This window comes from Gavia stellata, chromosome 11, assembly GCF_030936135.1.
Source record: "Gavia stellata isolate bGavSte3 chromosome 11, bGavSte3.hap2, whole genome shotgun sequence".
Classification (NCBI taxonomy): domain Eukaryota; kingdom Metazoa; phylum Chordata; class Aves; order Gaviiformes; family Gaviidae; genus Gavia; species Gavia stellata.
Genome location: NC_082604.1, coordinates 850,016 through 874,787, shown reverse-complemented (window position 1 = coordinate 874,787; position 24,772 = coordinate 850,016). Strand labels below are relative to the sequence as shown.

The 24,772-nt window shown below is 55.5% G+C and overlaps 2 protein-coding genes across 18 annotated transcripts in view; both read left to right on the top strand.

Moving 5' to 3' along the window:
• Window positions 1-4,976, top strand: part of KIF1A (kinesin family member 1A) — a 33,325-nt gene extending 28,349 nt beyond the window's left edge. For 16 of the 17 annotated variants that reach the window (XM_059822673.1, XM_059822672.1, XM_059822671.1 and 13 more), the window contains 11 exons: window positions 1,361-1,475; window positions 1,750-1,883; window positions 2,032-2,093; window positions 2,206-2,351; window positions 2,625-2,837; window positions 2,997-3,074; window positions 3,373-3,497; window positions 3,638-3,784; window positions 3,903-4,095; window positions 4,171-4,289; window positions 4,934-4,976. In XM_059822673.1, the coding sequence (XP_059678656.1) occupies window positions 1,361-1,475; window positions 1,750-1,883; window positions 2,032-2,093; window positions 2,206-2,351; window positions 2,625-2,837; window positions 2,997-3,074; window positions 3,373-3,497; window positions 3,638-3,784; window positions 3,903-4,095; window positions 4,171-4,289; window positions 4,934-4,976 (1,375 nt within the window). The remainder of the gene's footprint in view (window positions 1-1,360; window positions 1,476-1,749; window positions 1,884-2,031; window positions 2,094-2,205; window positions 2,352-2,624; window positions 2,838-2,996; window positions 3,075-3,372; window positions 3,498-3,637; window positions 3,785-3,902; window positions 4,096-4,170; window positions 4,290-4,933) is intronic. The other variant, XM_059822674.1, reaches the window with a different exon arrangement.
• Window positions 4,977-8,638: 3,662 nt separating this feature from the next.
• On the top strand, window positions 8,639-21,317 carry ILKAP (ILK associated serine/threonine phosphatase). The gene is made up of 12 exons (XM_059822758.1): window positions 8,639-8,684; window positions 9,492-9,557; window positions 9,908-9,964; window positions 11,011-11,133; window positions 12,031-12,157; window positions 13,190-13,296; window positions 13,776-13,869; window positions 15,758-15,845; window positions 17,155-17,276; window positions 19,038-19,157; window positions 20,749-20,830; window positions 21,047-21,317. Exons 1-12 carry the CDS (start codon window positions 8,639-8,641, stop codon window positions 21,185-21,187), a joined length of 1,173 nt encoding a protein of 390 aa, XP_059678741.1. The 3' UTR covers window positions 21,188-21,317.
• Window positions 21,318-24,772: the final 3,455 nt, after the last annotated feature.

The window sequence follows — 24,772 nt, the reverse complement described above, 5'->3', positions numbered from 1 at the left end:
CTCCCTTTGCTTTTTGCTCTTTCCTTCCTCCCCTGAGGCTCCTCTTCTCCTCCTCCTCCCTGGGGAGCGCTCTCTTCTCAAGCGACCTGTGTCTGCAACGCAATCCTTCGCCTTGGCTCTGTCTCACGTGGCGGGGGGGTTGTGTATTTTATACATCTTCCGAAAGCGTCGCTCTCCCTCTTCTTCCAACGTGGGGGAAATCGCAGCTGAGAGCCTCTCCCTGCTCCCTCCGGCTGCTCCGGCTCTCGTTAAAAAGAGAGCCCCTCAGCCACCTGGATGCTGCTTCGGGGACGTGCCGAAGTGTCCTCGTTGAGACATCACCGAGCCACGGCTTCCTGAGGATGCTCAGGCAGGAGCCGGGGCTGCGGCAGCTCTGGGTGGCTTTGGGGAGTGGGTGTCCCATAACCCCAAAGCTGGCCCAGGAGGGAGCCCAGGAGCGGGGCAGCGGGTGAAACGGGCATCCCCCATGCTCTCGAACCGGAGCCTCCTCCTGTTTCCCCCACCCTCGATTACTTGACCCGAAGAGGGCGGTTGCTGCTCTTGCTTTGGGTGGCTGCGCCGTCCTCTGTGGGACCCCATAGGCACCGGGCGAGTGGGGCCGGGTGTCCCCCGCTCCTTCTCCCAGCCTGGGAGCCATGGAAAACACAGGGAGGGGAGCGAGGCAGCCTGGTGGGAATGGGAATGGATGGGGCTGGCGATCAGGGCAGAGCAAGAGCTGGGGGAGACAGCCCACCAGGGGCCAGCCACCGAATCATGATCCCTGGGTCCCACTGGGGCTCAGGGCTGGCAGATGGGGGGCCGCCCTGGGGAAGGGGACCTGGCTGGCAGGGGGGCTGCTCTCCCAGGGGCTGGCTGGCAGCAACCCCGCAGTGCTGAGCATCCTCACTCCTCTCCCTTCCGGCCATCGTCACCCGAACGGTGACAGCTGCTCCTGGCGGGGGCCGGGAGGTGCTGCGTGCCCTGGGCTGGATGGTGGGGACCTGGGGGTGGCAGCCCCCCGCTCCGAGCATGGGGATGGGGCATGCACCCTCCTTTGCCCTCCTTTGCCTTCCCAGCCTGCCCTGCCTTGCCTGCACCCCAGCTGAGCCCCCGCTCCTCCCGCAGTCCCTCCTCCCCAAAACCCTGGTCCGTCGGCTCTTTTAAGGGCGCCGCGTCCCCCTCCCGCCATGCCTTGTCCCCCTTTGCCTTGAGCCTGCGTCCTCTGGAGTGGCTGTCCCCATCTGTCCCCGCCGCGCATGCATGTCCGTGTGTCCTTGCAGGCCTGCCGCAGCGCTGCGGGGAGGGACGATGGCATCTCCTTGCTCGCTCACCTGGGGTTCTGGGGGGGTTACTTTACCGGCTCTGCTATTTTTTTCGGCAGGACTTTCTACCAGTTTGAGACAGCGTGGGATAGCTCCATGCACAATTCGCTGCTGCTCAACCGTGTCACCCCGTACCGGGAGAAAATCTACATCACCCTTTCCGCCTACATCGAGGCAAGGACCTTAGTCGGGGCCATTATGACGCCAGTGAAGTCTGGTATTTCCCCCACCGTTAGGGTGCAGCCAGTGTGAACCCCTCCTTAGCCGGCACCGATGCTAACGGGGTGCAGGATTCAACCTGCTGCTCGGGGTGCAGGATTCAACCTGGTGCTTGGGGACCCTGCGGGACCCCGGGAATGGAAACCGCTGGGCACCAGGGGTGGGAGAGACCCGCTGGGCTGCCAAGCTGCAGCTCCCCTGATGCCTTCCTCCCCCTGCCCTGCTGCAGATGGAGAACTGCACTCAGCCCGCCGTCATCACCAAAGACTTCTGCATGGTTTTCTACTCCCGGGATGCCAAGCTTCCTGCTTCCCGCTCCATCCGCAACCTTTTTGGCAGCGGCAGCCTGCGGGCTTCTGAGAGGTACCGGGATGCTCCCGCCTTTCTGGAGGGAGGAGAGCCATCACCCAGGGACTGGAGCCCTCCTGAGGCATCCCAGCAACCTGGGTGAAATTACCGGGGCGTGGGGATGGGGCAGAGCCGCTAACACCTCATCTCCCTTTGCTCGCAGCAACCGCGTGACAGGAGTCTATGAGCTCAGCCTCTGCCGCGTGGCCGATGCCGGCAGCCCAGGTGGGTGCCATGCCTCTGCCCAGGTGTTCGCCATGAGGCTGGGAGGCACGGCATGGCGCTCGGGGTCGGGGCTGTGCGTCTGACCCCCCCAGCTGTGCATCTGTCCCCGCAGGCATGCAGAGACGGCGCCGGCGCGTGCTTGACACCTCCGTAGCCTACGTGCGGGGAGAGGAGAACCTGGCTGGCTGGCGGCCCCGCAGCGACAGCCTCATCCTCGACCATCAGTGGGAGCTGGAGAAACTCAGCCTCCTGCAAGAAGTAAGAGTCTGGGCTAGAAACAGGCCAAGACGGTGCAATTTGCAGCTCAGCCCCTTGCCCTGCCGGTGCTGGTGGGATTCCCCATCCCCGGGTCGGGAGGAGGCAGGAGCGGGGCTGCGCCGCCGGTGCTCTCCGGTGCATTGCTGCTAGCCGGGTCGCAGCAGACCCAAAGCTAATGCGCAGATGGGGTTCATGGGGCCCGGGAAGCGCGGTCCTTGAAAGGATGCTGGCGGGGAGAAGGGGCCACCTCTGACCCTGGCTGCCTGTGCCCAGGTGGAGAAGACAAGGCACTACCTGCTCCTGCGCGAGAAGCTGGAGACGACCCAGCGCCTGGGCCTGGAGACCCTGTCCCCCTGCTCCAGTGAGGACTCGGAGTCCCGAAGCACCTCCTGCGTCTCCTCCCCGCTCTCCGTCGACGGGGCCCCCGAGGCCCGCACCTCTCCCCCCGAGACCCCCAGCGAGAGGCAGAAGGAACTGGCTGTGAAGGTACCATCCTGCCGCATCCCCAGCTCGCAGGGGTGAAGCCGGGAAGGGGCTGCCACGGGGCGGCAGAGGGGTCGTGGCAGGAGAAAGCCCGAGAGGAGTGGGAGGAGGAGGGTGGCGGAAGGTGCCTCCTGCCCCACCGTCCTCCTTCTCTCTCCGCAGTGCTTGCGCCTGCTCACGCACACCTTCAACAGGGAGTACAGTCACAGCCACGTCTGCATTAGCGCCAGCGAGAGCAAGGTACTGCCGCTGCCCCCGGCTCCACCGGGCTGCCGGGGGCCGGGAGGGATGCATGGCCGGGGGAGACTGGCTGGGCGGGGGCCAGATGGGCACCAAGGCACCAGTGGTCCCTGCTCCGGGGTCCCTGCTCCCTCCTCTCAGCCTGGTGTTCCCAAAGCTGGTGGCTCTCGGGACTGCGCCAGGAGAGGACCCCACCAGCCAGAGGTCTTGCCTCTCCCCGTATGAGCAAGGCGCCTGGTCCTTTGCCTGTACCCCGCTTTGGGCAGAAACTCGAGTCCACACCTCTGTTCCTCCACAGCTGTCTGAAATGTCCGTGACCCTGATGAGAGACCCCTCCATGCCAGCTCTTGGGGTCACCACTCTCACTCCCTCCTCGACCTGCCCGTCGCTGGTGGAAGGACGCTACAATGCCATGGAGGTCAGGTAAGAAGGTGGCCGGGAGGTTTGGGTGATGCCTCAGCATCCTCCGAGCAGGGAAGCTGTACCACTGGGATGCGGTCCTGGTCGGTGGGTGTTCCCCAGCTGTCACTCTTCCTACACCCCGGCTTCTTCTCCCTCCCCAGGCCCCCCCAGGTCTCCTCCAGGGCAGAGAGCCCTGACCTGGAGCCTGTGGTAGAAGGAGAGCAGAAGAACTCCCCGGCCCGCCGGCCGGAGGAGGAGAAGGAGCCCCAGCGTTTGCTGGTGCCTGACATCCAGGAGATCCGGGTCAGGTAGGAGCGGCTGGGGCAGCCAGCGAGGGGAGCGCCTTGGGGCTGGTGGGTGACCGTGCCCTACCATTGCCACCTCCTCACGGTCCATGTCCCACCCTGACCTCGGTCCCTCCTGCAGCCCCATCGTCTCCAAAAAGGGCTATTTGCACTTCCTGGAGCCCCACACCAACGGGTGGGTGAAGCGCTTCGTGGTGGTCCGGCGCCCATACGTCTACATCTACAACTCAGACAAGGACGCGGTCGAGAGGGCCATACTCAACCTCTCCAAGGCCCAGGTGGAGTACAGCGAGGACCAGCAGGCCATGCTCAAGGTAGGGCGCTGGGAACCAGCCCCGCTCCGCACAGCCCCTCGAGCAAGGGACTCAGCCCCGGCTCTCCCCCAGCAGACCCCAAACACGTTTGCGGTGTGCACGGAGCACCGGGGCATCCTGCTGCAGGCGAGCAGCGACAAGGACATGCACGACTGGCTCTACGCCTTCAACCCGCTCCTGGCTGGGTCCATAAGGTACCGGGGGCAGCTAAGGGAAGGGGGGGTGCAGGGATGCCATCGGTGGTGGGTCCACTGGCAGCCAAGCATGCTCCCTGCTCTGCTCCCAGCGCTCTGCCTGCAGCCCCCCTGGCCAGGCGTGGTGAGCATCTCCTGTGCAGAGCTGTGCCTGGCTCAGCCGGCTCTCAGCCGGCAAAACTTGGACCGTATTAATCTTGACTTCAGTTCCTCCCCACTTAAATGCTTCAATCTCGGACCCGATCCCGGCTAGTACAGAGGCGTTGTTGTGCTGTGTTCAAAGCACCATCCATGCCTGGCAGCAGGGACGCTGGCCCTTCACTGTTCTTGAGAGCATCTCACGTAGTTCTTGAGACCATCTCCCAAAGTTCTTGAGAGCATCTCACGTAGTTCTTGAGACCATCTCCCAAAGTTCTTGAGACCATCTCATGAAGTTCTTGAGAGCATCTCAAGTGGCAGGATTAGGAGAATAGGAGTAAACGCACAGAAATTTGCGTGCTCTGGCTAAGGAGACATTAATCCCGTGTCCCTCCAGCTCTGGCTGGGTTCAAGCATCAGCCTGGAACCAGGACACCGAACCCGGAGGACCACACCTCTCCTTGTCCACATCTCTGACACCTTTTGTCCCTTGTTTTCCAAATCAGATCCAAGCTGTCCAGAAGGAGAACAGCCCAGATGAGAATCTAACCTGAAAAACACCCACCACCTCATCCGTCTGCCAACAGGATCAAGATAACTGATTCTGTCTCAAGACTCCCCATGTTAACGTCTGATCTCTCACACCATCTGCTGCCCCAGCTGTCTGCTCCATGGAAGGATCTGTCTCGATTCACACCTTCACGGGGGAAACTCACTTCCGTTCGTAGCTGCAAAAGCCTGGACCCGCCTGGGCAGGATTTCTCGTGCCCGTGCCATCTTCTGCCCGTCCCCCCATGGGTGACCTTCATGTCACACCATCTGTAACGCTCCAGAAAGGTCCCTGTCGGAGGGGAGGGAGCGAGGAGGGCGGTTTCGGCTAAAAGCTGGTCTTTGATCTACAGAGGTGGGAGTGCGGTAAAGCTCGGAGGTGGGAGAGCAGGAGGAATTGCCTCCACACGAAGGGAACGTGGTAGCTTAGGTATGGGGATTTCCTAGTTTATTGATGTTTCTGCAAGAGACGGCAGGGTAAGATCAGGTGTCGGTAGTTTAAGATGATATTTATAAAGTATTTATTTCTATTTACGTCACAAAAATCCCCAAAGTTGGGTCCTGGCCCCTGGACAACGCCTCCCCGGGGCAGGGGAGAGCCTTGGCGGTGGGCCGGGGTCCCGGAGTTGCCTTCCTTGGGACATCCCTGGCATGTGCCCGGCGGCAGCGGAGCTCTTGCCCTCACTCCCCGCCCTTCCCCAACCCTCTGCTTTGCCCCTCCCTGCAGCTTAAACTACTTCTCTCCTGAGCGCTGGCTGGACAGCCCACCATGTCTTCCCAAAGGAGGCAATTCCTACCTGCCCCATCTAACCTCTGGAAGGGGGGAGCCCGCCATCTCGGCTGGCTGGGGCACCCCCATCCAATGTGGATGGGTCACCTCGCTTCGGAGCTTGGTCCTGCTGGAGGGAAAAGGAGGGCTCTGGGGACGGCTCTGCCTGTCACCTCGTGCGGGGCTGTCCTTCCCAACCAAAAGCATGCGGGCCACCTCCGCTATCCCGGCCTGGGAGCCCTGGGGGGCTTGTCCAAAGGGATTCCACCCCCCGGCCCTGCCTCTTAGGGCAGGATGTCAAGGGTCCCATCCCTGCCGGGATTGTGGAGGTTCAGGTGGCCGCTTCCAAAGCCAGATGGGAAAGTTCCCCAGGAGCCGGGGCTAGGAATGACCATCCCAATCTACAGGATCCTTGTCGCTCCCTTCCCAAAAAGGCTGTCACGTCCCTTCTCCTCCCGGCAGGACGGCAGGCTCGAAGCAGGTCAGAGTCGCGGGGGAGAGGCTGGTGTGGGGGTGTCGGGGTGGAGCTGCTTTTTACTGTTGTAGCTGGCTCCTCTTCCCCTGCTGCAGAAGCGAGCACCCACCTCCTTCCCACCCTGCCTCTGTCAGCACGTTAATCCAGGGGGCTTCCCGTGGCGGAGGTGGCTTTGACGAAAAGACCTTCTCCTCCAGCCATCACCGCTTCCCACCTCCCCCAGCAGCAGCTCTCCCTCTCCTCCTTCTCCCATTTCTCACCCATGGGGGGATGCTTTCGTTCGCCGCTTCCCGAGCGGCCGACGGCATCCGGCACAGCTCTGGGCGGGAAGGCAAGCATCTTCCTCTGCGCATTTCCCGGGCACCCCCCCCCCCCCGCAGCTTCGCTGTCACGCCTTCACGGCTGACCTTCCCTCGCACAGCACGGCTGCGCCTTGGCTCTGCCGCACCTCCCCGCGCTGTCAGTGGTGTGTGTGGGTGTGTGTGTGTGTGGGTGTGTATGTGTGTCGGATGTGGTGCCGTCTTCTTGTTACGCTGGTGTCATGGGAGGCACGGATGGGTAGGGACATGGCAGGCGGGCAGAAGCTTGCAGGGACCCCCCCTCGCTGCACGTCAGGCGCTGTTCAGCTTGGGTTTCAGGTCATGGAGAGGGTTTTGGGATCCTTCCTGAGACGCTGCTGGCTCTGCCTGCCTCGCCACACCGCCCTGGGCATCTCACCCCATCGCTCTGGCCCGAAGGCGCTGCGGGGCTGCTCCTCCCAACCCTGCTCCCCGGGCAGGTGGCAGCTTGCCAGCCCAGGACAAGCAACCCATCAACCTGAGGGGTTTTTTCCCCTCCCTGTGATCCATTTTAGAGACCTGGAGGCCAACTCGTGCTCTTTATGGAGGGAGAGGTGCCTATCCGGGGGCACGGAGGGACAGAGCTGCGGCCGGGGCAAAGCAGGGACCCGGGCTGTGACATCCTGGCTCCCGTGCCCTGGGCAAGGACTAGTTAGTACCATCCCAAATTTCAACATAAGGGGGCCAGGGGTGGAAACACTGGGTGCCCCAGGGAAGAGGGGATGCTCTTCCAGGGCGGAGGCAGCTTCTGGCGGAGACAGGACCCGTGTCTGCCAGGGACCAGACGCAGGTTCACCAGCCACGGCCGGGCGGTGCTGCCCGTGCCGCAGGCGAGGGGCAGCCGTGGGACAGGCATCCTCCAGCCAGAGCCGAAGCGTGCCTGAGGCCAGCAAACCTGCAGAGCAGATGGCTCGGCTGGGGGATGCCGCACTCAGGGCCGAGGGGGACACGGCTGCTAGCTGGACACCTGCAGCATCCCTGCAGCGGGAAGTCCCCGGCTCGTGGGCTACCCTTGCCGTTTTACCGGCTCCGCACTCGCCAGCACCACACGCTCCCCCGCTCAGGCCCCTGTCCACCCATCCCCTCTACCACCACAGTCCCCCGGGATGAGGAACGCCAACCCGAGATTTAGGCACGACCGTGAGCCTCATCAGAAGAGAAATTTCACAGGGGAATGGTGGTGTGGAGGGCAGGTGAGCACCGGCAGGCCCAGGGCCTGCAGGGGAGGGAGGACACCCTTCATGCCCTCCGGTTCCTGCCGGCGATGGCGGGGCCCCCGGGGGTCCCTCCGGGGGTTGGCGCCTCGGGTCCCGGCTGTCCGCGCACACGTGAGGCTTGTTCAGTTCTGAAATAAATGTGGCATTTAACGCAAACGCTCCCGCGCCACCGAGCTCTCCTTCCTGAGGCGGGTGGGCAGGGCAGGCGCCTCCAGGCAGCCGGGGAGGCCCGCAGCGGCCCCGGGGCTGCGGGCGAGGGGGCCGTGCACTTGTGGGGCCTGCTGGCTGGGCCGCACCGGGTATCAGCACGGGGTACGGGCACCGGGCACCGGCCCGGGGCTGCGCACAGCGGGGCCGCGCTGCAGCGGGGCCGCCAGGCCGCACCGGGCACCCGCACTGTCATGGCGCCGCCGCGAGGGGCCGCACGCCCTTCCCGCCCCGCCGGGCACGCGGCGGGCGCCCTCCGCCCCCCGCCAGCGATTGGTAGGTACAGGAGGGCGGTGCTGGGCTCCCCTCCCACGCCAGCCGCGGGATTGGTCAGCCTGGCGCGAGGCGACGGGGTTGATTGGCAGGGCGGCCCAGCCTTCCGATTGGTGGAGAAGGCGGCCGCGCTGTGCCGGCCGGCGGGGGTGTTTGACGGGGCGCCCCGCCTCCCGCCAGGGGGATTGACAGGCGCCTCGCGGGGCGGGGCCAACGGCGGCCTTCCGCTCCCGCCCCGCCGCCGCCGGGCCGCGCGCCTACTTCCGGCCCGTCCGCGGCCGCTGATTGGCCTTGCGGGGAGATTGGCAGCCCGTCGGGGGGCGGAGCTGCGCCTGGGCAGGAGGAAGCGGCCTCAGCGGCGGCGCTGCCGGCGCGGCGGCGGGATGGATCTGTTCGGGGACCTCCCGGAGCCCGGCTCCTCGGCGGCGGGTGAGGGGGCCGCGACCCCTGGGGCGGGCTCCTCACCGCCGTTCTGCTCTGCCCTGCCCTGGCTCCGCGCGGCCCCGGGGCGGGGCCTCACCCAGGCAGGGCCTGACAGGCCGCGGGACCGGCGGCGAGCGGCGCTGGGCCTCTCCGGGCCTGATTCGGCGCGGCCGTGGGCAGCGAGCAGTGCGGGGGGAGGCGCCGGCTCCGCGGCCAACTGGCCCGCCGCTATAGCGAGCGCCCCGGGGCGGCGGCAGCGGCTGAGGGGCGGGGGGGTGCGAGGGGGCGGTGGCAGGAGGGGGTGGCTTAAAAATCGCTGGAGAAAAATCACAGGGTGTGGGGGGGTTTTTGTGGTTTTTTTTTTTTCCCCCTGGGACTCGTTCAGGCGCAGGGTGTTAGCCATGCGGTTTAGGCCATGCTGCAGCCTTTCCTCTCTCTGTGCTGCTGCGGGTCGTGGGTCTGTGGAGAGCTGTAATGATGTTACCTGAAATAATGTGGTGCTTTCCGGGCACCTGCCATCCTATAACATCTTGATTGGGCCGCTGAGGGATGTTAATGCAAGTTGAGTGGATTTCTAGCAAAAAAAAAAAAAAAAACAACCAAAACCACAGCTGTTTTCAAGATAAAAGTTCACATCATCCCCAGGTGGGTGGTTGTTTTGCTCATGTAGGAGCTGCCTAAATTAGAGATGGAAGAAAGGCAGCCAAGGCTCTCCTCGGTGATGCCACCCGTGCTTGCCTGGGGGACAGTCCTTCCAGAAACCAACCCCTGCGTGCCTGCAACGGGTCCTGACTCTGTCCTGGTGTCTTACAGGGAAGGAAGCCCAGAAAGGGCCTCTGCTCTTTGATGATCTCCCACCAGCCAGCAGTGCTGACTCAGGTATGGGTGCTCTGTTCCTGCCATTAGTTTGGCTTCCTGTGTTTTCTGTGTCAGCATGTCTTGAGATGAAACTGGTGTAAACCCTTTTATTGTTAGACAGGATAAAGACAGTTGAGTTCTCAGCACTAGTGTGCAGAGCAGCTTCTTGTGGGTTTTTTTGGGTAACCAGAATGTTATAGATGTTCCACATGAGTTTGCCCCCACCATCCAGTAACAGAAGTTGAAATTTGGGTTGCTTTGGTAAACTGGCATTTTATAATTTCTGCACCTCAGGAGGGGCGTACACAGAGCATTATTCCCTCAAAGAGACGAAGGTATTTAGTTCTTCTTGCCTTTTTTTTGTGCTCCAGGAAAAGGAGGCTCTTTCCTCTTCGATGATCTTCCGCCCGCCAGCAGCGGTGACACGGGTAAGGAGCTGTGTCAGCTCACCAAGCCTCTGCCAACTTGCCCTTTTCAGGAAGACCCATCCATGTAGCCTGTTGTGTTGGATGCACGGCAAGTTAATCTGGTGTCCGGGTTGGCTGACACTGGTCGTGGTGATCTGTTTGTGCCCCGATTGTTTAAATCGGGATTCTGACTCTTTAAAATCAAACTTAGGTTTGGGGACCCCCGCCATCTGTGTCTGAGAGCTCCCTGCTTTGGGAGTGAAAGTACGCACGCGCTTGCTAAGAGCGAAGGCAGCGCTGGCCTGGTGCTGCCACTGCTCTGGCTTCTATTGCTTTTCTGCTGTGGGTGCAGACTACCGCCTTGTTCCTAGCTGTAAGTGTCTTCAAGACCAGACTGCTGGTCTGGCAAGGCTTTCTGCATGCAGCCAGGTGTTTGCTAGCACCTGGGAGGAGGTGAGGTAATTCACTATACCATACGAGAGTAAATCTCCCGAAGGGAAAGGCTAGGTTTCTGACATCGTGGGAATCATATTTTGCTTGCTAGCTTTAATTTGTAATCTGTCTTCTGAAACCCCTAACAAATATGCACATTCAGAGTAATAAAATACACTTCTTTGCATTGTTGTGGGCACAACTTATAGACACTACTACTACTACTAATAAAAATTAGAAGTGTTCCAACCTGAAATGTTAACTTCCTGAGCAGTTAACTGCAAAAAAGGCTGGTAGCTAAGAAACAAACTGTGGCTTGGTGGGGAGAATCAACAGCCTGCCAGCCAAACACAACCGTACTGTGCCTGAGGTAGCGTCACACAATGTGAAGTGATCAAATCGGCGCTCGCTGGGCTAGGCAGCAATGTGTTGTACGTGTTGAGTAAGGTTGTGTGTGCCTGTTTGCAATCAGTTAGTATGTCTCGTTCAGTAATAACGCCGGTCGTTTAGTACTGTGTGAGTGTGCGAGCCTGGGCTTCTGAGAGTGCTTCGATATGAGAGGACTTGCTGCTGAATTTATGCAAGTAAAACAGAGCTGGAAGACTTCAGCCGCCTGCGTTTTTGCTTGCTTTCAGCCTCCAGTGCTACTGAGCAGGTCTCATCATCAGGGAGCCATGGGAAAGGGGAGAAGAGAAAGTCCTTGGAGGAGGAAGAGAAGAACGGCAGGGAAGAACTTGTGGAAAAGAAAGTTTGTAAAGGTTTTCAGACAGTTTGAAAACAAATGTACTCAATTTGTACTTTTGACATTGGGCTGAGTAAGTCCAGACGAAAGATAAGCTTTGGTTCTTCAGTCTGCTTGTGTTTTCAGCCTCTCGTAGGGAACAAACTGCTGTGGTGGTCTGTGGAAGCCCCTCGAGCTCCCTGGCACTCTCTGCCTCCCTCACCCGGGCCTTCTTACTGGCCCTGCTGAAGTGGCAGAAGCTGAGCAGCAAGCACCTCAGCGTTTGCAGGATAAGCTCCTGTGCTGCCAAGAGGGGGATTGGTTGCGAAACACTCTGGAAGGCTAGAGCCGCACCAGTTTCTTTTGCCACATCCACAAATCTCTCCACTGGGTGGCTGCTAAGAAAGCCAGAGAGAGAGTGACTTGCTGCTACGTGTAGGGCATTTGACTTCAGCGTAGGTGCCCGCGTGTTATGTTGCAGCTTTGGGAAAAAGATTTGTTTGGGCTACAAAGGAAAGGACGTGTTCTGGAAAGAGCAGACCCTGATTTCCTGTCCTTAGCACCCTCTTTGAAGCTGTGCTTTGTTTAATCTGCAGGTTCAGTGCCACACATTTCCCCTGGGCCCCCGCCCCTTTTTGGTAAGAGCCCCGTCTGATGCCCAGCAGTAGTGCTTGACTGCAGCTGCCTGCCAAAATGGGGGCAAGCGGCTTTTATAGCTGCTGGCCTTGCGAGCACTTAAAAAAAACATGTTACTAAACAAGTTTGGCAGAAGGTCCCAGACGTGTTGTTGCAGGATGAGGGCTGTACTTCGCTGTAGTGCCAGGATAGGGTTCTGAAAGCTGAAAAGTGGTCGCTGATTTACTGGTTTTTAGCCTGAGCTGAGGAGATGGAGGAGTTTGATTTGTGTGCATGTGTCTGCTCTGTTCCCCTTTAGGGTCACTGGGCATTCTTGGATTGAAGGGGTATGTGGCAGAGAGGAAAGGTGAGAGAGAAGACATGCAGGATGCACATGTCATCTTAAACGATATCACCGAGGAATGCCAGCCTCTGCCCTCCCAAATGTAAGTGGGCCCCAGCTGCCAGAATAAAGCTGTGGATGGTGGTCATCACAGGGGTGAAGCAGCTCCAGCTTGCTTCAGCTAAGCCCATATGATCCTTTTTGCTTTGAGCGGCTGATGCTCTTAACTATGTCTGCATTGTGGGGTGTGGTTTGGGCTTGTTATTGGGAGCCCTGCGTTGAATCATTAGCTGTGTTCCTGGGCAAATCACAGCACTATTTTATATACAAATACCTCCCTTTGAGGGATGCTCAGTGGATTCGGTCACTGACTTCACAAGGATTGTGAGGGCCTGACTTCACAAGGATTGTGAGGGCCTGATAACTCTGGATATTGAGCCTCTGTTACCCAAATGTAAATGGGGATGTTTGGAGACCCTCAGTTTAATTATAAGTAATCACGCCTTGCCTTGGGGATTTTACAGTGTGTAAAACCCTAACTGTGGCGATGGAGAACACCCGAAGAAGAGAAAACAGATATCAGAACTCATCTGAAAAGTTTAAATCTCTTGGCAAATTAAAACATATGAGTGTGTGTATTTAGAAGAGTGCTGTCAAGCATCATCCTGATACTGGATTTAGCTTCTGAATTAATACTGTCCCAAGAACTTTGTCTGCTGAGGGATTCGAGTTTCTTGTCTGTAGCATGGTTTCAACAAGTTTAGGCATGGAAAGAACTGTAGGATTGGTTAGACCGATGTCTGTGTAGTGCTGGGGAGTTGCAGTGCCCTTGAGGTGAAATGTTTAGCTGCTTTTATGCCAAGTTGTGGTCTATAAACTCTCTTCTGCTCTTCATTTTCTTGAGGGGTGGAAAATTACAAGAAAGTTCTCAGCTCAGTGCTTGCACACATAAACCGTGTAAATGCTTGAGTGTGTGAGCTTAGAGACTTGCTACCTTTGTTTGTGCCTTGGAGTGCAGTATTTATTCAGTCTGGCTGACACAGGGCAGGGTTTTATGGAGACGAATGTACTCAATCCCACCCTCTAGCTAATGGCCTTTCCTGGCTCCTTTCTGCTACTCTTTGTTCCCTCACAGCACACGTGTCTCGTACTTTGCCGTTTTTGATGGCCACGGGGGAGTCCGAGCCTCAAAATTTGCAGCACAGAATCTGCACCAAAACCTGATTAAGAAATTTCCTAAAGGTGAGAGGAGTGGAATAAGGGCTGTAGGACAGCCATCACCTTTTCTGCCTTGACATTATCGCAGTGGATATGGAAACTGATTTGTTTGGGTGTAGTGCTACAGTTCCCATCCCTTACTCCCAGTGGGCTTGCGAGACTGCCCTGTCTCCTGGGAAGAGGGCTGGAAACCTTTTTCACACAAGGGTACAAAGAGCCAGTTGTGAACCGCTAAGCAAGTGTGAGATGTGCTGTTGCTAGTTTTGGCAGTGCCACTTCAAGCGTGAAAATATGCCTGTGGGGGAGAGGGGTGTGTCATAAATTCTCCATACATGCTACCGCACAGATTTTTGGTAGCATGAGCCCAGGATGTGCCCTAGCTGCTCTGCACAGGGTCTCATAGATGCACTGCCTAATTGAATGTTGGATGAGCAAAGGGAGAGACTGCGATAGGTCAGATATGTTTTAGCTGGAGCTTAGTTGCTGTTTTCCCTGTCTGACAGGTGAGGTAGTCAGCGTGGAGAAAACTGTGAAGAGATGCCTTTTGGACACCTTCAAACACACAGATGAAGAGTTTCTGAAGCAGGCATCCAGCCAGTAAGTGTAAATGTTTCCCTTGTGTTTGTATTTCTTAGCTTGGATCTCACAGGCCTTAGTTCTGAGCAGAGCAGAGGAAACCTTGAGTTGTGTCTATGCTTTGGTGAAACCCCATACAGCTTAGCTGTGTCAGGCTGTAACTCTGCCAGCTGAGTGCCTGCTAGAGCTAGATCACAGCATGTTCTGGTCTTACTCTGTGGTAGGTGGTCTGTGGGACCCCTTAGACTAAAATACACATTTGTGGTAAAGAAAGGAACCAAAACATGACCAAGAATGCACCTCTGTCCTTACCAGGGCATCTTGTTTGCCTCCTTTTTAAAGATTTACCACGTTGCTGAAGTGACTTACCCCATACTGCCTGAGATGGGATCTCTGCATTGACGGCATCAAAGTGTGGCAGGAGGGTATCTGTAGAGCGGTACTTTTTTAGGCTGCTGTGTGCAGCTTTCTTTAGAGCTGCATTCCTGTTAGCGAGTATGTGCTTGCCAGGCTGGAGCACATCTCTGAGGTAGTTTTTAATGCGCTGCGTTGAAAGACTTAACTCTCCCAACGTAAGTTTAAGTCTTGCTTTCTGCACCTCTTTTGAAAACAGAGTTGTTGATTGAAGAATGTCCCTCATCTTAAGCTTGTTTCTAACAGATTCTTTTAAAACGAAGCTGAAAAGCACAGCAGCTATTTTCTGTGGGATAAATGCCAGCCTGCCTCCCAGCTGGGTTTTGAGTGCAAGCACCTTTACCTTCTCTTAGTCTCTGCTGAACTGACATACCAACTGTGTGGACTAAGGAAGATGTAGATTGCATTTAAAATACAGTCACTTTGTTACCAGTGCTTTACATGTTTGCGTTTTTTTGGGTTTCTTTTTCAGTTTCTTAGGGACACCTCTAACACAGATGGAGAGATTGTTGATCCATCTGATTCTGAGATTCCCTGCAAATTGCAGGCTGGCTCAGTCTCTTAAGCCTATCAGATCAACAAGTTTGACCAGGCAAAAGGAAGAAGCTTCCTTGAGTTTACCACAACAGTGTCATTCCCAAACCAGCCTCCGTTTGGTCAGAAATGTGACTTAATACAAAGGCACTACAAAGGATTGCTAGCGATAGCTGTATTGATGATGAAATGAATGATCTTCATTCAGCCGCACCTTCAAAGTTAGGGAAAACCAGATGAAATATGTCTCGAAATCAGTCTCTCAAAGGTAGTTTCAGTAAAGAGTGGCATCATAGCCAGGCTTCATTGTGGGGAGGGCTAGTCTGGCAGCTGTAATCTAAGAAACGCTTCTCATTTTACCTAGAGCTCTAAAGATACAAGCTTAACTACAGCAAGTGAAATATTAGGAGGGTGACTGAATGAGTGGTGTTGCTGCTGAGGCGGGGTGGTGAGGACTGAGGCGGACAGGCGGAGGTACTTTGAAAAAAAGGAAGGGAAATGAAAGCAAAAAGGAAGGCAATTCTGCTGCAGTCCTGGCTGTGCCTTCCTTTTGCTGCAAAGAAGGAGCCTCCTGAGGAGGAATTTGGGATGCTTGTTTGCTCATGATGCTGTAGCTTCAGGGCAGTCATCAGGGCTGAGCCTGTTCCAGCCACAGATGAGCTTTCCTGGGAGCTGAGTGTGAGGGAGCATTGGTGTGGGGAGTGTGGCTGGCAGTATTTGAACCAGTTGGACATTGGCCATGCATTTAGAAGGCGGTACTCTGTGCAGCTCCTCTGTCCTTGTCCAGCTCGCTATTTACCACCAACAGTTGCCCTAGCTGCTTGCAGGCAGCTGCTGGGGGCTTGTGCTAGCTGACTGCTGCGTGTTGGCACATGAGACTTCCTTGAGTCCCCAGGAGCGCTCTGTGACTAACTTAAACATTGTTTTCCCCCCTTAGTAATCTCATTTTTGTTCCCTTCAGGAAGCCAGCATGGAAGGATGGCTCCACAGCTACTTGTGTCCTAGCTGTCGACAATATCCTCTACATAGCCAACCTTGGGGACAGCCGGGTAAGCAGAATGGAGATGCCCAATGCTGGCGTCTAGATTCCTTCGAGAGCTTTATTCGCCCTGAAGGGCGAGGTGTTTGTGTGGGCTGTCCCAGTTGCTGTGAGCTCTCCAACACTTCCTACAAAGTATCTTGTTTTGGGTGGGTGCAGGGTACTTCTGTGTTGTCTCTCATACTGTAAAACAACTGTGTGTGGTAGTGCTCTCTTGGTGGCGCTAAATATCTCACAGTATCTAGAATAGAATATTTCAGTTGGAAGGGGACCTGCAACGAACATCTGGTCCAACTGCCTGACCACTTCAGGGCTGATCAAAATTTAAAGCACATTATTAAGGGCATTGTCCAAATGCCTCTTAAACACTGACAGGTTTGGGGCATCGACCATTTCTCTAGGAAGCCTAGTGCAGTGTCTGACCACCCTCTTGGTAAAGAAATGCTTCCCTAATGTCCAGTCTGAACCTCCCCTGGCGCAGCTTTGAACTATTCCCAGGCGTCCTGTCCCTGGATCCCAGGGAGAAGAGCTCAGCACCTCCCTCTCCACGTCCCCTCCTCAGGCAGCTGTAGAGAGCAATGAGGTCGCCCCTCAGCCTCCTTTTCTCCAAACTAGACAAACCCAGAGTCCTCACAGGACTTGCCTGCCAGCCCTGCCACCAGCTTGGTAGCCCTCCTCTGCACACAGTCAAGGACCTTCACATCCTTCTTAAACGGTGGGGCCCAGAACTGCACACACTACTCGAGGTGAGGCCGCACCAGCGCTGAATTCAGCGGGACAATCCCCTCTCTTGCCAGGCCGGTGATGCTGTGTTTGATGCACCCAGGATGCGGTTTGCCCTCTCGGCTGCCAGGGCACGCTGCTGGCTCCTATTGCGCCTGCTGCCGACCAGCACCCCCAGGTCCCTTTCTGCAGGGCTGCTCTCCAGCCACTCCTTTCCCAATCTATCCTCGTGCCCGACGTTACCCCGTCCTAGGTGCAGAATCCGGCATTTTGACTTGTTAAATTTCATCCCATTAATCGTTGTCCAGTGCTCCAATCTCTCCAGATCCCTCTGCAAGGCCTCTTGTCCCTCGAGAGAGTCAACAGCAGCTCCCAGTTTAGTATCATCAGCAAACTGGTAATGGTGCATTCAACTCCTGCCTCCAGATCGTTGATAAAAATATTGAACTGGTGCTAGGCTGAGCCCTGAGGAACACCGCTGGTGACTGGTCGCCAGCCAGATGTAGCCCCATTCACTACAACTTGCAGCTCTCTCTCAAGAAGTTCTTGCTGCAGTTTTGTGGTTGTTTACTCATGAGGGTCTTTTGTCAGCACAGGCGATTCTGTGTCGTTATAATGAAGAGAGTCAGAAACACGCAGCCTTAAGCCTCAGTAAGGAGCACAACCCCACCCAATACGAGGAGCGTATGCGGATACAGAAAGCTGGGGGAAATGTCAGGTAAGTGCCTAGAGGGTGTGAGTGAGCAAATCTAAACCCTGGCACAACTTGGGGCCTGAGCGCTGAGTTTCTGGAGTTTCCTGAGCCCGGCGCTTGTGCTAATAAGAGCCTGGAGAGAAACTGTTGCTGCTTGTGGGAGGTACAGCGGTGCCTGGGATGTCTAAGCCTTCAGTGGCTTGAGTTGGTTGATGGGGGCTGGTTTCCCAGGGGCTTACAATGGCAGCGGGGTGCTGTGCTTCAAAGGCAGGAGCCCACATGAAAGCCTGGCAGTGCGATGCAAGCATGGACGTGCTTTAGCTTGACCTGCGGAGTTAGACCTACAGAGCTTAGGAAGTTATCACTTGCTGCATGCTGTGGCATTGAACAGAACTCACTTCCTGCTTGTTCTGTAAGAGAGGGGGATAGTTCGAGAAGGCACAAGAAGCCCTCGACATCAGTCGTTTTTTTCTCCCCTGGGGGTTATCTGATGCACTGAGGTGGTCTGCAGGAGGAGGGGAAGTTTCTGGAGCTGGAGCATGATTATTTTAATGTTCCTGTGCACGTAGGTGTGCATGGCTGTTTGGGCAGCTGTGTCTGATCTCCCTGGCTAGGTTCTCTCCCTTCTTCGAAGGCTGTTTCTTGATTTAATGGCATCCTCACAAGAGAGGACTTGGTAGAGGTGAAGTGTCTTAAGGCCTGCGGAGGCAGAATGCCCCCTAGGGTGGGGAGGGGTGGGCTCAGTTCTGTCAGGCTGCCATGTCTGGAGGGCCGTGTTCCCCTTATCTCTGGAGAGCACATGCTGCTGCTTCTGCTTAGCACTGATCTATCTTTGCACGCAGGAAAGAGATGGGCCAGTGTCTGTTAGCTCTTTTCAGAACTGGGGGAACATCTCCCTGGCTGCCTGGGAGCCTCTCCCACTGCTTCTAGTTCAATATTTTGGACCCAGGAGATAAGTTGCAAAGTGTGCGAGCATCAGATCTCTTCTCTGTGACGTGCCTCGCTTCTTGCTTTTATCTCAAGCAGGACTGGTTGGACTGTGAGATGAATGAGCTTGTGTCTTTCGAGAGTGCACAGAAGAACCTTTCAGGGGAGAAGGTGCTTGGTTGTTGGAAAGGTGGAGTGTGGCAAGCTGCTTCTGTTGAGGCAGCACTCAGTTAATTAGAAAAGTTTAGCAAGCAAAACTGCTTCCTAAGGAGGATTGTAACTTGGGTTTCACAGAACTGGTTGGTGCAATCGGTGGTTAGTAAAGACCAAGTGATCAGGAGAAAGTGCCATGGTTCTCGCTCCTTGGAACTGCCCCCAGTTGAGCCAGTCTGTAGGGGTTGGTGTCCTGATAGGCAGAGCACAGGAGGGGCTGCTGGCTCAGACCTGGTCTTGCCTGCTGCCACTCTGCGCTTCTATTGAAATGCGGTTTGCTCGATACCTTGCCAAAAAATAATCTGTGAATTCAAACCTCCGCCTCCAGGGGTTCAGCTCAGCATATAATTCTTACTTCCCTGCCTTGCTAGGTTAAGCAGGACTTGAGTTAGGGTAGGGAGATGGAAAACAGCCTTGAATTCTCATGACTTAATTTCTTCCTCCCCATCTCCACTTGTTTCCCAAAGCTTCGCACAAACATGCAGAAAGGGAAGGAGACTTTGAAGGGAAGATTTGAACTTGCTGGGGAAGTGGGTCGGATTTGTACGAAGAAGCTGAACGCCCCATGAAGAGCGTCCCCGTCAGGCTGTGCAGCGAGATGTACATGTGTGGGGAGGGATCTCAATGTTTTCTTTCCTTGTGCAGGGACGGAAGAGTCCTAGGAGTGCTGGAAGTTTCCCGCTCCATTGGGGATGGCCAGTACAAACGCTGTGGTGTTATCTCTGTGCCAGATATCAAACGCTGCCAACTCACGCTCAACGACAGGTAAAGCGTGCCCACGTGCAAGGGGGTTGGCTGCGTCCTAGCTCTGCTTAGCAGAAGCAGCACAAGCTGCACGACCCCGTATGCCCTGCTGTTAGGGCCAAGGCACTTCAGACTGATCACTCAGAATTAGGGGATGCTGTTACTGCTGATGTCTCTCTGCTCCTGTTCCTTATCGATAGAGTGGGATAATGCTGCTGCCTCACTCTGCCAAGATACTGTGAAGGTTCCTGTTGGAGAAGCCGGCCTCGCAGCAGTGGTAACATACATAAGCCTTAGACTTCCTTCATGCTCTGAATAAGTTCACAGACCAGTGTTCAAGCAGTTGGTTAAGGCTTGAATCCCCTTGGATCCCTATCCTGTCCAAGGGTTGTCTCTAGCAGCCGTGGTGCCCACAATTACCATTGCATTCAGCTCTGATATTTGAAGATTTGAGATACTTCTGTAACATATGATTGGCAATGACAAATTGCTGCGAGCTTTCATATCAGCCCTGCAGGCTCTCTGAGGTGAGAATGTAACCCAGTACTGCTGCTTTTTCTGGGACTAGAGTTCCATATCAAGTGATCCACTAAAATATTTCTAAAGATATTCTGAGCATCAGGCTTTGAAACGATGTCTTCAGAGACATGTGCTGCTCTGGCAGGCTGGCCACCTCTGCGGAATGGTTGTAGTTTTCCTTGCCTGGTGACTCTGGTTAGGGCTCCTGGTTAATACATTCCCCTGTGCAGGCAGGGAGTGGGCAGCAGGCTATCTCCCCCATCCTCTGGTGGGGAGCTAGGAAGCAGCTCTCCTTGCCTTGGCCTCTGTATCCCCTCAACCTTCTGCAGCCTGCGGCAATACCTTGTGGCAGAGATTTTTCAGATTGCAGTTACGCCTCTGTTTGTGGGTTAAGCTGCTCGCTTTTCTTTTGAACACTTCTATTTAAATCAAGTTATCGTATACCTCAGGAACGTGGAAATGTGACGGATTTAAAGGGATGCACATAAGGTGTTAAGCTGGCTCTGTTTCTCTATTTCCTTGCATTAGCTGCTTCACAGGGAAAATAGGTGAATGAAAAGGACTCAAAGGAAAGAAGCAGTTTCTAGAGAAATAATGGGGCTTTCCAGAAGGGCGTGATACATGGTCTTGCCTAACAGTAGGCAAGTCAGTAGGACTGCCGGGATGTCCTGATCTAGGTCTTACATTGTTTGCCTGGCTCTTTTGGCCTGTACTTTGGGTTGCCTCAGCTCCGTGAATGGTAGGTTCTGGAGCACCCGAGGACTTCTGGTGCTTCCAAGGGATTTTAAGATGTGCCTTATGGCATCTTCCCTTCGGACATTGGAATAAGCTGCTCAGGGAGGTGACGGAGTGACCATCCCTGGAGGTGTTCAAGGAACATATGGACGAGGCATTGTGGGACATGGTTTAGTGGGCATGGGGGTGTTTGTTAGTTGGTGGTTGGACTTGATGATCTTACAGGTCTTCTCCAACCTTAGTGATTCTGTGATTCTGTGACTGAAGCGTGGGCACTCATAAAATAGCTTGGAGGGATTTTGCTGTAGATGGGGAGCCAAAGATTCAGCCTTGGAACCTGTCTCTGCTTGACTTCCAGGTTCATTCTGATAGCGTGTGATGGCCTCTTTAAAGTCTTTACACCAGAAGAAGCTGTGAACTTCATTGTGTCCTGCCTGGAGGTGAGGAGAAGGCAGTGTGGGGACTGGGTTTGTTGGTGCAGTGGGCACAAAGTGGAATGACTCTGACTTACAGAAATGCACTTCTGCCAGGGTATCCTCCCTTATACCTGAGGTTGTCCTTATTTGTTTTGCTTCCCCATGCTTGGAAATTACCATGTGCTTGCATGTACGTGCTTTGCTGGGAGCAATCAGTGTTGTCTTTCCTCATCCCAACAGGATAAGAACATCCAGACGAGAGAAGGGAAGCTAGAAGCAGACTCTAGATATGAAGCTGCGTGTAACAGACTGGCCAACAAGGCAGTACAGCGAGGGTCGGCGGACAACGTCACGGTCATGGTGGTCCGGATAGAGCACTGAGAGATGAGGTGCGGCAGCAGGATCCTCAGCTTGCGGCGGATGTAAGGGAAGGGAGAAGTCGGTGCGTGTGCATGTGTGGCCGGGCAAGGGAGGGTCCTGCTGGATGGTCTTCAGTGTAAATAAAGTTGTTTTTTTTTTTTTTAATAGTTTTAGCTCACTTGGCTAGCAGTGTTTTCTAAGTGGCTGCCACAGTGATCAGCCTACGCGGAAAGCTCTTGTCCTCTCAACCCCCCGTGAACGTCTTGGTAAACTAAATAAATCCATTTGGCAGAGGTGCTAGCAAGAGGAGGCATCTGTGGGCATGAGCTCTGCCAGCTGTTCCAAACGGTGCAGTTCTGCTGTTCATTGCTTTGAGCTTTGTATGAGGCCCTGGGAGAGTCCTGAGCTCTTAGGACTCAGTGGGAGCTCCCGGTTGGGCTGTACCGTACGGACTGTGCAGTCCCCCAGGCCACCGGCTTGGGATGCCATTTGGGCTGTCCTCTTAGTGCTGGGAAGGAAATCTTTTGGTTCTGAAGCTGGGTTGTGAGGTTGCGTGCAGCTGAGTGATAGAACCACCGCTTGCAGAGCAGCAGCGTACCTTCCCCCTGCTTGCAGAAAACGTTGGGGTTTTATCCCAGTTGTTGATACGGCAAAAGTGGCTGGAGTTTGCTCCTGGTGTTCATTTGCTGAAAACACTTTCCCAATAGACCTGCCAGGCAGCAGAGATAAGGGCAGGCTCTGTGCTTGACTGGGTGCTATCTGAGGAGCAGGCATCTCAGGTTTTAGGTACTTGTTGCTATTAAGTGTCTGGTATCTCATCCTGTCCCCATTCCTCTACCAGCTGTTGCTGCAGAGAGTTGGTGTGCCGTTTTCCAGAGAAAATTTGGCTTAAGACCAAATGGCAGTGTGAAAGCTAAACGGATTGGGCTACCAAAGCACTTAAATTCCAGATTACGCAACATTCCCGTCCTGCGGGTGAGACGGCGCAGTGAGGGAGATGAGCCAGTGGGTCTGTGCAGTAGTTTCTTGCTCAACCTCCTTGCTCTGCATGAGAAACGGTGCAGTCCCAGAGAGAAGTTGGGCAGGTTGGTGCTGTGGTGCCTGCCGTTTTGTGCATAGTCCTGCGCAGGCTTGTGAGGCTTCCTGGGCTCTTTTCTGCTCCCTGTGTTCCCTGGAGCTTTGGGAAATGGTCCCGGATCCTGGGCTCTTTGTTTTCTTGAGCACGCAAAAGCTGTCCTGTTGTTTGGGACAGGTGGCTTGACTGTCTTTCATCTATTTCTGCGACAGCAGAAGTCACTTGCAGTTCATGGGCTTACGCTAACAGTTAGGCTAACTCGGCCTAGCTCCCGCGAACTCTCTGCATCTTCTGCAGAGCTCTGAGGAAGGAAGCAGACCTCCGGCATGTATTTTGGTTAGCGCTTGCCTCTGCCAGCTTGTTCTGCTCCCAGGCATTCCTGCATACCCTGATGTAAAGTTGCACTGCAGGATGAGCTGAGAGGGAATTGCCCATGTTAGCAACTCGCTCTGCTGCTTCTGCTCTAGAAAGCCAAGATGGAGTAGCAGAGTTTATGCAGTCTGTAGCAAAAAAACCCATGACGCTAGATCTCAGAAGGGCAACTTGCCACCCCGTTCTTGCCTCCCTGCTTTTCACAGCTCTTGCGCTGGGGAGAGCTGTATGCGGTGCTGCGAGAGCAGAGCCAAGCACCTGTCTCTCTGGTGCTCCCTCCAGGAGGCCCCGCTTAATTCCAGCGCAAGAGCTGGTGAGAGAAGTATCAGCTTGTCCTCTGTCTTCTTGCCCCCTCTCTCCTCTTAAAACTCTTCTTTCCTTCCCTTTAGAACGAGTACTGAAAGCACAACTCCAACTAGGAACATAATACACAGTGTTACGCTACAGTTAATAACAATTTCCATGAAATGGATTGTATCGTCCATTTTTCGGGGCAAAGGGGAAAAGGAAGCCCCGTGGAACACATTTCACGATGCTTGTGAGTAGCCAGCCAGTTAGAAAGGCAGGTTCAACCCCAGCTTTAGTGGGGGTCCAAAAACAGTTTGCTTTTATTTCCTGGTAGGGGGAGGGTTCTGCAAGAGGTTTCCTGAAAATAAACTCTCTCTGCCTCATTGCTCAGCAGCATCCTGCTACTGTGGGGAGCTCCGGGACCACCCCCCTGGGGTGGCCCATGCAGAACTGCTGCACATGCAGCTCCCCTCCCTTGGGGCTGACTGAGCTTCTAGCCCTCTCCCAACACCTAAATTAGCCCCCCAAGTAGCTCTGACTTAATCAACTCTTTCAATTTTGTGTTCAAGTGCCCTGGGCTCTTTACATCTCGCTTGCAGAGGACAGCTTACCTGCTCGGCAAGCCCCGCGCTCCAACAGCAAGTACTTTTGTATCTTCTCAGGTGTGTTTGGTGGGAAGGTGCCTGATCTGAGCAGGACTGCCTCGGCTTGCAGTCACGCCTGGTAACTGGGAGGTGCTGCCTGGGCCGAGCTCCTCAGCTGGGCAGGAGCTGCAGAGGCCTTGTCTCTCCCAGGATGCTGCTGCCCACCCGTTCAGCTGGGGGAAAAAGCACGTCTTTCCTTTCAGAGACAAGTTCTCTTTGTCTTGGGGAAGAAGTCAGCATTAAAACTGCACAGCCAGAGCCCCTGCCCCAGATCCAAACACCCCCACCCACAAAGAGCTGCAGCAACAGCTGCTTCACCAGGCTCCTTGAGGAGACGCAACCTGCGGAGAAGGCCAGGCAGGGCCAGGAAATCCCTAAGGAGTAATGTCCAGTGTGAGGAGGCTGCTTCCCCCCTGCCTACGTGCACGGATCTCTTGGGGAAGGTGGGGCTGAGTGCAGTTCGGGCTATCTCGCCACATTGCTGGCACAGCTTGCGCAGTGCTACGTGCTACTAAGAAATAAAACGTGCGGCTCCTTTGCCCCACGCCCAGCTTGCCCGGGTACCTCTCCCGCAGCCCTCGCTCAGGCGTGTAGCCCTGCACCCATCCTCGGCCCAGATGGCTATCGGAGCTGAAGCAAGGAGCGTATCTGCACTGCCCATGGCCTGGGCCCTGTGCCATGGCCAGGGAACGCCTGGCATGGAAAGCCACAGGACAGGAATTTGCTTTAATCGAATGTGCGGCATTATCGGGACAGAGCTCCGCTTTGAAGATTAGCTGTGAAGGATGTTGGCTTCTGCCAGCAAACATTCACTGCTAATACATTGCAGGGAAGCTAAAGCGATACGAATAATCTGCTTTGGGCTGCTGAGAAGCTGGGCAGGGAAATCTGCTGAGAACGAAAATGGAGGCGTGGGGCTTTGTCCCAAGCACCAGTGCCTGGCACAGTAGGAGCTGAGCCCCGCAAAGAAAGCAGCCGGCTGACGCCGTTGTCAGCATTTTCCAAGATAAACTTCCAGCCCCAGCCTTTAGATAAAAGTGGACTCCTTTAGCTCCTTGTCAGGCTTCTTTATTATTTTTATTATCCTTTTCTTCCCCATCTTTTGTCCAGCTTCAGATGGATAGCATCCGCAGCAGGAGCAGTATTGGACCAGCCTGCAGCAGTGAAAGGTCTTCCCTGGGCTTGGTGCTGAGCAGGGGAGGCGTGACGGTGCCTGGCAGAGGGAAG

Bases quoted from the DNA above. Each gene is read 5' to 3' on its own strand.
- ILKAP (XM_059822758.1), top strand. From the start codon at position 8,639: ATGGATCTGTTCGGGGACCTCCCGGAGCCCGGCTCCTCGGCGGCGG. The intron at 13,297-13,775 runs GTGAGAGGAGTG...CCTGTCTGACAG, and splicing joins GATTAAGAAATTTCCTAAAG to GTGAGGTAGTCAGCGTGGAG. The intron at 15,846-17,154 runs GTAAGCAGAATG...TTGTCAGCACAG, and splicing joins CCAACCTTGGGGACAGCCGG to GCGATTCTGTGTCGTTATAA.